Below are 10,744 nucleotides of genomic sequence, written 5' to 3' on the forward strand. Positions count from 1 at the left end.
ATGAATCTCCCCCCCCCCCCCTCCCCTTTCTCTCTCTGTTCCTACACAATATGCCTACCTGTCTTCCGAACACTGTAAAGTCTGTTTTTATGACCAGTAATATCAATCAGACCGGAGGGTTCTTCAGCATGCATTACATCACATCCTGAGCATGTAGGGTGCCCCGTAGAATTATATCTCCCAATATCGCCACGGGCTCTTGTAAGGGTAGAATGGGTGGTAGGCTCTGGGCACTTCTAATCTACCTGCACACTCCCACTGAATCAAGTAGCGTGGTTGGGATGATGTCAGCAATGCCTATAATAAACCTAAGAGGTTGTGAGAAGAATACTGCACACAGAGCATGCAGCGGTGACCAGTCTTCTCAGCAGAAAGGGCTGAGATCCCACTGTCTGAAAGATGAATAATGACAGCTGAAAAAGAAGTCTATTTTAAAATTGCCCACTTTCTGCCCTCCTCCCATCTCTCTGAGGCCCCCTACCCATATATATATATCAACCAGCAGACCCCTTACAAAAAAAAAAAGTGTGTGTGTATATACTGTATATGTGTATATATATATATACACATATACAGTATATGCACACACACTTTTTTTTTTGGATCAACATATATATATATATCAATATATATATATATATATATATATACATATACAGTATATACACACACACTTTTTTTTTTGTAAGGGGTCTGCTGGTTGATCTGATGACATCCCTGGTCCTATTTTTCTCTTGCAGCAGGGGGGTAGGTTCCTTTTGCTGCATAAAAACAGCAATCATGTGAAAGTGAGTTTAATCATGCTGTCTCTCGCACAACCCATCTACTGGTGGAAAATAACTACTACAGGGGCAGCTCCAAATCGATGGTAAGTATTGCAGCAGATGCTATTTTTTATTTTAACTTTTAATCTGCTTTTATTTTTGTAAATTATCTTTGGCTGGAGTTTTGCTTAAAAATGGAGCAGTAGATCTACAAAACACACAAGAATTATTATCCGTACTGGTCTTTTGGTATCAGAACCATAGACAAAACTAGTACCTGCAATACAATGCTTACCACGGATTATAGAAACAATGCTCACGTAAAATGCACAGCTGTGATAGAATAATGTAAACCCTTATGTTTTACCCTTACCAGAGAGCACACGTAATTATAATTTTCATGTCGATTGAGTTAATATGTGCTATTTTAGAGAACTGTATATTTTTAGAATTTGTGAATGTTCTCAGTAACTCTTTGAAGTGAACCCATTGGAATAGCAATGACCTATCACAGCCCATGTATCGCTGAAGTTTGTTTGCTCCCAATTTTGGAAGTTAGGCCCTTGACAGTCCCCATAAGAGCCTTGGTTGTGACAGGTACTAGCTATCCTAATAATTTCACTGTTATAGAAGCAAGCTTGTATTTTATGTTTGTGGATCTGAAAATGCCTGCATGGGATGCCGTACCATTTCGAAGTGAAAATGGAATATAGGTTAACAGAGACATGAGGGAAATATGGTGAAAGACATGCAACAGTTTGTGATTGTGAAGGACTACTTGTTGGAAACCATCGAGTTAAAATCTTACTTTATCTGTTAGATTGGTGATTGCACTTCATACATAAGCACTGTTTAATCACTGTAAACAGTTACACATATCATATTTTAATTTGTAACTCCACTTTTGTAAAGAAAAAAAACAATGCCCTCTGGGTGTTTTGTGCACATTGCATGGATTTTAGGAAACTTTCCTCCTTTTTTTCCCCAAAATAGCTGTTTGTTTCACCCTCCATCATTCCAGAATGATTCCTGAATAAGAGGGTCAGCCTTCATTACAATCACCTGAGCGAGGCTCAGTGTTCTAATGCAAAAACTGCAGTGTTTGCATCCTTTTAATAGACAATCCTCATCAAATCTTATCGCAGGGGATGCCTACAATTTTACTTGCATCTCAGTGAAGACTTCTGAGAAAATACGTGAAGCAATTACACAAGCAGGAAATTATATTTCTAGGGGGCATTAGGTATAGCAACAGTGTACCATATTGCATTATTTTTATTGACAGTTTCAGAAAATTACATCATCAGCAGATTGAAATGCAAAGGTATTTTTTAATAGCAATAAATTCCCAATGAGATCTAAATTATGTCATTTGATTTCATGTTTCTGCCCTTTTGGCATTGCTGTGAGAAGGGCTTTCTGCTACAAAACCTTTGTTTTATGTTATTTATATCAAATCAAATAAAGTGTCAAGGGCTTGTATTGAAAAAATCCCAACCTCCCTACACATGCTCTTCCTCCTTGGATCTTACTCAATCTTCAAGCTTTATGTATAGCGCACAGGGCAATGTTCTATCCATGGCAGCCAATTAAAAGTGTGCTTTCATTAGTCTAACTATGCTGTGAAAAGATAATTTCTGATTGCTTGTTGTTTCTTGTTCTTTTGCATCTTTTATTTTAAGTCCCATTGTTTCTATAATAGGTAGAAATGAAAACTGTACAGAAGATCTTAAGTAAACACTAGAAAATGTAAGAAAATGTAACAACTGCCCATCTATAGTTATACCCAGCACAATTTTGCCTTAGAATACATTTTGACTTATCAGTAAGATGTATCGCCCAGTATTAATGGCTGGTTTTCATTCAGCTTTAGCGGCAAAAAAAAAACGCCTTAAATTAATTTAAGCTGCTTCAGATCAGGTCACAAGCAAGCCATAAATCAATGGTGCACCTAAATATAAAGTGATTTGCTCATTTTTGCATAACTCTGTATTGCGAAAGCATTCTTATTGATTCTATTATTTACAAAGCAGCTTTGTTGTAACTGTAGTTTACAAGTGGTATACTCCAAGGTATGTCATTGTTCTGGCAGTGTATTTAGAGATTGTTGTACGGAGATCTAGGCTGTGGCAGCATCCAAACAGAAAATCAGAAAGGCCAGGAAATGCTCAATGCTGTCCAACTGTCGCTTTCTAAAGAGATCTAGACTGTGGTAGCATATATGACAATTCAAAATGGCCAGGAAACAACCCAGTCCAACTGTCACCTACTTATAAAACTTGAATATTAGGCTGAAATATTATCCCACCTAAGTTATGATACCTCCCACTCAGGCTATGAATATTAGCGAAAATAGGTACTAGAAGTTCAGAACATATTCTGGGTCTTTTGGGGAAAAAAAGCCTAAATTGAATAGCTCTATTTTGGCACTGTTGCCTGAGACAAAATTATATTATTGGGTCAGCAAGAGTGAGAACTGTGCACAAACTCCTTTAAAGTTGAGCATGGGCAAAATAAAAAATAAAATAACATTTATCATTCAGTCTGTCAACAGCATAAACATATCAATTTTTATATGTCTGAGTCTTGTTGATCCCGCTGATAGATATGGTATTTTTAAACTTCCTTAATGGTACCTGCTGTCCCGAAAAAGTGACAGCTACAGGAGTTGGGAGAAACTATATAACACCGATGGAGCTGCTTACAAAGGTTACTTGTTATGGTTTTTTTTAACTTTTTTCCAAAAGTAAAGAACAAAACGTTAAAACTTTTTTTAACTTTAGTTAGACTTTTAGATTAAAATCCATTTCAAACTACATGTGCATCTCCCTGCCCATGTGATGTCAACACTGGTGTTGAGTTTCACTGCAGAGTAAACACAGGAAGCCACTTGTTCTGTCTGTCCAGTGACCAGCTGTTAGTCTTAGAGATGGATACTATTTTAGTAGCATAATTGAGGAAATCACCCATATGGCTCCAACATCATTCCTCCATCCTGCTAACACTGTTTCTGTATGAAATCAAATTATTCTGACCTCCTGCTGACAGCAACAGAACATATGAAAGGAGAGAAAGTGGCAGGAGTGACTCGTGTACCTCAGAAATAGGTGACCTTGAATAAGTATTCTTTTGTCAAAAGCCTCAATCCTAAATCAAGTTCACGTTTTGGTTGAATTATTTCATTTGAAATATACAATCTATAGCCCTGGTTACTCCTGGAAACTATCATGCTTAAATTGGTAAATTGGTACATAAAGCAACCTGTATTTTCTGCTAGTGGTCCTTTAAGAGATTTATATACTAATAATTTCGGAGGTCTTGTTTGTTTGTTGTGTGTTGGGGGGTGTTTATATCAGTCAGAAATGCAACCTACATTTCTGGATCTCTGCATATTGGTTGGCCTTTATAAGGTTACATTGAAATATTGTATGTTACACAAATGAAATGGTGGTGTTTGAAGTCCTCATGTACGAACTTAATGCCATCTGACCGTATTGCTTTCTCTAACAGTGACCATACAATGGACATACATTATCATGTAGATAATGCATTACTAAGGTGCATACAGCAAAGTCACAAAGTACTAATGAATTTCAAAGAGAAGGGATTATTATGGTTATTTCAGTGAATGTCAGCATATTTTGTTTTGGTGATCCTTATGGTTGTAGAAGTAGAGGAGTGTCGACCAATATATATTAAATGCAGTCACACTGCAGAAACGGCAAGGTTATCTGAATTCAGGAATTGAAACGCACAATACCAAGTTCTGGGGTCAATGCTTTAAGTTTTGCCTGCATTCTTGCCATTGAATAGGCACCTGTAGAGAGGTGACCCAGAACAGTCTAAAGCATATAGGTTTAATAACATACTCAAAACATGTATATAATCAGATGGGTTAGTCTCTGTTGAAAACATTGTGTCCTTCAAACCTGAATGACAATGGAAGATCATTAAATCCTTTACTAGAAATACAGAGACAACAACAAGTAGAACAAGCAGATTCTAACACTTGCTTGTGCAGTTTGGAGGGTTGGTTGGATAAGATAACAAGCTGAAGATGAATGGGATACTTACTCCACAAAGACCTTGCTCTTCCTTCACTGATCCAGCTGAAGATACCTCTATTATTGTCCATTGTTCTTGTTATTCTGTGGTTCACCCCCAACCACTGTCCACAAAAACACATTGGACCAACAAATAGGAGTATCTCAACGTGCCCATGGCATTAGTTCCTGGACATCCTGAACTGATGGCTGCTGCTTCCTGGACGCTGCTCCCCCACAGCCTAGGGCTATTCTGCCGTCCCTCCTTCCTCCTCAATTTGAGGAAGGGGCTTCTCTTTTCTTGCCGAGGAAGACTTTGAAGCACTGGGAGTGTCTATAGCTTTGGGTTCATTGGTAAGATAAGAACCTTTATATCGGTGAAAATAATGGTAAACCAGAAATAGAGCCGCAATCCCAATGAGGAACAAGAAGATCACTACGACTGGGTAGAAGAAGAAAAAATATGGTGTAAAGTATAATTGTTATTGGTAATATATATTATCAATGCATATGTCATATGCTAAACAACACTAGCTGAAAGCTGAAAGCTTTGTACGCATGGTTACATGGTTAGATGATGTACACCTTTATGGCCACTTGATGATGGCCACTTTATCTATGATCCTATCACACAAATTCAAGATGTTGGATAACTGGGTCCATTCTAAAAATACACCCTTTCCTGTGAGAATCATAATGCTGTTATAAATGTCCTGAACGTTACAAAGAAGCTGAGTTTATATTAGTAATCTTAAACAGAACGGGTCACAACTGGACTTATGCACGCATCTGAACATTAACTGTTCAGTGGTTATAATAAACAGGTTTACATACAAATATTTATATCCATCCCTTTTTAGAATTAATTTGAGCCTGGCATTCCAGCTTGCGCATTAGGGTCAGAGGTCACCTACTGTTACCTTTTAAATTCCAGACCTCTCACACTGTCTCCTAATTCCGGAGTGTGAAAAACTATCAAATAATGAGGCAAGTAGGAGCAATGTAAACAAATAGCTAGTAGTAGTAACTGGACTTGCTCTGTAATGCTGAAGATGTTTTACTTCTTATCCAAGTAACTTCCTACGTTCTAATGCGTCAGGAACATACCCCCGAATTTATAGCCACATAGGTATCCGAGTCCCCTAATTCATTTACCATGGAATGTGCCAAGGTAATTATTGACTGTTCAAGAACAGGATGGTAAGGTGTGAAACTGAAACCTCTCTGTTCTAATAACATAATTGAATCCCATAATACTCTGTAGTAGGAGCCAAGTGTCAATGTTTGAGTTACACAACTAAAGCAAGAATTGTTGGTGATGGTGTTCAAGATCCCCAACCCTGCTAGGGATGGTTGTTCCTGTTTTTATGTAGATGGACTCTTGCAAACAAGTTGCCTACTCTGTCCAACATGTGAACTTCTGTCACGTACCTGAGTGGAGACTGTATGTGTGAGTAGGCAAGCCGAAATCCAAGTAAACAAGCTGGGGTCAATTCCAATCGGGCAATCGAGGTACACAATGGTTAGGCAGAAGAGAAATCCAATAAACAAATCCAAGGTCGAGAGCCCGTAGCAGCCGTCACGGCAGATCCGGGTCACAAGTCAAACAGGAGATCACAGAAGTACAGGAACAGAAGGGAGCTGAAGATAATCCAGCAATATGATTGTGCTCAGGCTGGGTTTATATAGGGGAAGTGATAAGTGTGATGTGTCACTTCCTGTGCGCCACTTTGGCGCGTTTCCGTTCCGCTGGATGACCTCGTCTGCGCATGCGCTGAAGAGTGCGTAACCGTGCGTTACGGGACTGCGCACTTGGCGCATGCGCAGTTGGTGGAGGATTCTTACAACCTCCCTGTCCTCGAAAGGATGTCCCTTTTCCTTAAAGTGTATGTCAAGGCAAAGTACATATCTGCAATACATGTACATGTTTTATCTTGCAGACCTTGCAAGTACCAAAAACTTAGATCCTCCAGAAAGGCACTACATTCCAAAGTCCTTTTGTGGGCTGCAGCACACAGATTTGATGTGGAACATGTTGTCAACCCTGCCCGGTGTCTTTTGCTGTACTACTCAATCAGACAAATTATTATGTAGTCCAAACTGAGAACTAGAAAGACCCCTATCACACAGGTGATTTCCTATCCGATCAGCAAGGAATCCATACACAGATCCCCTGCTCATCAGAACAGTACGGAAAGGATGCAACTTTTGTGTAATTTGTGTCTGTCCAGTTTTTTCCCCCCATCTTGCATGGGAGGAAAAAACGGAACTAAATAGACCCATGTTAGGTCTGTGGTCCAAAAGTATTGGGACACCTGCCTTTACACGTACATGAACTTTAATGGCATCCCAGTCTTAGTCTGTAGGGGTTCAATACTGAGTTGGCCCACCCTTTGCAGCTATAACAGCTTCAGCTCTTCTGGGAAGGCTGTCCACAAGGTTTAGGAGTGTGTCTATGGGAATTTTTGACCATTCTTCTAGAAGCGCATTTGTGAGGTCAGGTACTGGTGTTGGACGAGAAGGACGGGCTCGCATTCTCCGCTCTAATTCATCCCAAAGTTGTTCTATCGGGTTGAGGTCAAGACTCTGTGCAGGCCGGTCAAGTTCCTCCACCCCAATCTAGCTCATCCATGTCTTTATGGACCTTGCTTTGTGCACTGGTGCACACTCATGTTGGAACAGGAAGGGGCCATCCCCAAACTATTCCCACAAAGTTGGGAGTATGAAAATGTCCAAAATATATTGGTATGCTGATGCCTTAAGAGTTCCCTTCACTGGAACTAAGGGGCCAAGCTCAACCCCTGAAAAACAACCCCACACAATAATCCACCAAACTTTACACTTGGCACAATGCAGTCAGGCAAGTACCGTTATCCTGTCAACCGCCAAACCCAGACACGTCCATCGAATTGCCAGACAGGGAAGCATGATTTGTCACTCCAGAGAACATGTCTCCTCTTCTCTAGAGTCCAGTGGCGGCGTGCTTTACACCACTGCATCCGACGCTTTGAATTGCACTTGGTGATGTAAGGTTTGGATGCAGCTGCTCGGCCATGGAAACCCATTCCATGAAGCTCTCTACGCACTTTTGTTGTGCCAATCTGAAGGCCACACAAAGTTTGGAGGTCTGTAGCTATTGACTCTGCAGATAGTTGGTGACTTCTACGCTCTGGGTGCTTCAGCATGCGCTGACCCCGCTCTGTCATTTTACGTGGCCTACCACTACGTGGCTGAGTTGCTGTTGCTCCCAGTTGCTTCCACTTTGTTTTAATTCCACTAACAGGTGACCGTGGAATATTTAGTTGCAAGGAAATGTCATGGATGGACTTATTGCACGCTTGAATTCACTGAGCTCCCGAGAGTGACCCATTCTTTCACAAATGTTTGTAGAAGCGTCTGCATGCCTAGGTGCTACATTTTATACATCTGTGGCCATGGAGGTAATTGGAACACCTGAATCCAATGATTTGGAGATGTGTCCCAATACTTTTTCGCAATATAGTGTATGTCCGTGTAAATTCACTTACCTCCGTTCCATACAAACAGGTCCGCCAAAACGGAACACTTTCTGTTTTTGTTTTTTTTTGGGGGGGGGTTCTGCCTTGATGCAAAACAAGATGCACATCTTGTTTTTAGAGTACCCATAGAGTAACATTAGGCTTCTTCCAAACAGATCTTCTATATTTCAGAACAAGTGTAGTTAAATGTGAATATCTACTACTAGCTATAGCATGACTTGCACAAATAATAAGACAATGTAAGCAAATACACAGCTACCTTATTTACCACTGTTCTGCACTCATGAGCTAAGTGACATTGTGTTTGGTTAGGCAGGTAACAGAGCACCATCTGTCTGTGTGTCCTAAGACCTCCAAATAGGTCAGACTCAAAGTAAGAAATGCTTAATGAGGGGGAAATATACGTCTTTATAATTAATATTGCAGAGTTTTAATGCAAGACTGAATGTTTAGTTTCTGACATAAGCCCAGTCATGACTGGTTTTCTTACTACAAGGGTAAAATTGAGTTTTCATTTACCAAAATTAAAGAAGAACTCTGGGCAAAATGTTTCCTAACCATTGCAGTGGGGCTACCCCCACACTGCTATGCTTATTTGTGTCTAGGTGAAAAAATAACAGTTATACTCTCTCGAGCGCTCCCTCCAGCCTGTCACCTCCACCGCTGCAGCGATCCTAAAGATGTACAGGATGCGATGACTCATAAGACCTTAGACTGCAGGAGCAGAAGGGGAGAGAGGCTGGAAGTCTAAGAGCCTACCACCTCATAGGTACATAGTTACATAGTATTTGGGGTTGAATAAAGACATACGTCCATCAAGTCCAACCCATATAGGTCCACGCATCATCTCATTCTTAGGGATACTGGTATCCCTGGATATTACGGTCCCTCAAGAAATTGTCCAAACGTTTCTTGAACAAATCTACACTCTTGGCTGAAATCACTGCCGATGGCAGTGAGTTCCAGACCTTAACCACTCTTACTGTAAAGAACCCTCTTCGCCCATTGTGCTGGAATTTTTTCTCCACCAACTTTAGGTGGTGGCCTCTAGTCTTTGTAATGGAGTTAATCTCAAACAGTTTGTTGCCAATGTTGCTGTCACCATTGAACATCTTGTACATGAAAATCATATCCCCCCTTAATCTCCTTAATTCCAGCGTAAACATGTTTAAGGTCAGAAGCCTTGTCTCATAGCTCTGGTCCTCCATTCCCCTAATTAGTTTTGTTGCCCTCCGCTGGACTCTCTCCAGTTCAAGGACATCCCTTCTCAGTACCGGCGACCAAAACTGGACCGCGTACTCCAGATGTGGCCGAACCAACGATCTATATAGAGGCACAATTATAGACTTGTCCCTGCAATACATCCCCTTCTTAATACAGGACAAGACCCTGCTAGCTTTGTTTACCGCAGCTTGGCACTGCAAGCTACCATTCAGTTTGTGGTCTACAATGACCCCCAAATCTTTTTCTATTTCTGACTTCCCTAGCGGCATACCATATACCATGTAGCCTATTTGTTTATTTTTATGTCCAAAGTACATTACTTTGCATTTATCGACATTAAACCTCATCTGCCATAGTATTGCCCACTCCCCTATTTTATCCAGGTCCTCCTGCAATGTTATATTGTCACGATCCGTTTCAAGTACCCTCCCAATTTTTGTATCGTCAAACACGGAAACATGGCTATTTATTCCCTCCCCGATGTCATTAATGAATAGGTTGAACAGTATCGGACCCAGCACAGATCCTTGAGGCACACCGCTCATTACACTAGCCCAGTCTGAAAAGGTGCCATTTACAGATACTCTCTGGACACGTTCCCGTAGCCAGTTCTCTATCCACGTACACACCACCTCATCTATGCCCATAGCCCTCAGCTTGTGAAGCAAGCGCTTGTGTGGTACCGTATCAAATGCCTTTGAGAAATCCAGGTATACCACATCTACCGGCTTCCCTCCATCCATATCTCTGCTTACCCCCTCATAAAAAGTTAGCAAGTTAGTCAGGCAGGAACGGTCTTTCCTGAACCCATGCTGATTGTCATTAACTATGCCCTTATCCTTAACAAATTTTACCAAATAGTCCTTAATTATACCTTCTAACAGTTTACAAACTACCGATGTTAGACTGACCGGCCTATAGTTCCCTGGTTGGCATCTAGCCCCCTTTTTGAATATTGGAACTACCGTAGCCCTCCGCCAATCACATGGTACCCTACCAGTCACTAAGGATTCCTTAAAAATTAGGAATAATGGTCTTGTTATAACCTGGCTTAATTCCTTAAGTACCTTGGGGTGAAGGTTATCTGGTCCAACTGCTTTATTTGCATTGAGCATTTTAAGTTTATGTTCTTTTCCGCTTTCCGTCAACCATTGTGGTATATTATCGGTTGAACTATGTGTATTATCACGTACGT

General features: G+C 40.7%; 1 protein-coding gene across 1 annotated transcript in view; it reads right to left on the minus strand.

Moving 5' to 3' along the window:
* Positions 1-4,709: 4,709 nt before the first annotated feature.
* The window catches only part of CNTNAP1 (contactin associated protein 1), a 93,623-nt gene continuing 87,588 nt past the window's right edge, over positions 4,710-10,744 (minus strand). The window contains exon 24 of the mRNA XM_018567787.1: positions 4,710-5,249. Coding sequence (XP_018423289.1) covers positions 5,056-5,249 — 194 coding nt within the window. The 3' untranslated portion in view covers positions 4,710-5,055. The remainder of the gene's footprint in view (positions 5,250-10,744) is intronic.

The sequence above is a fragment of the Nanorana parkeri genome, unplaced genomic scaffold (genome assembly GCF_000935625.1).
Source record: "Nanorana parkeri isolate BGI_ZX_2015 unplaced genomic scaffold, ASM93562v1 scaffold1092, whole genome shotgun sequence".
NCBI lineage: Eukaryota > Metazoa > Chordata > Amphibia > Anura > Dicroglossidae > Nanorana > Nanorana parkeri.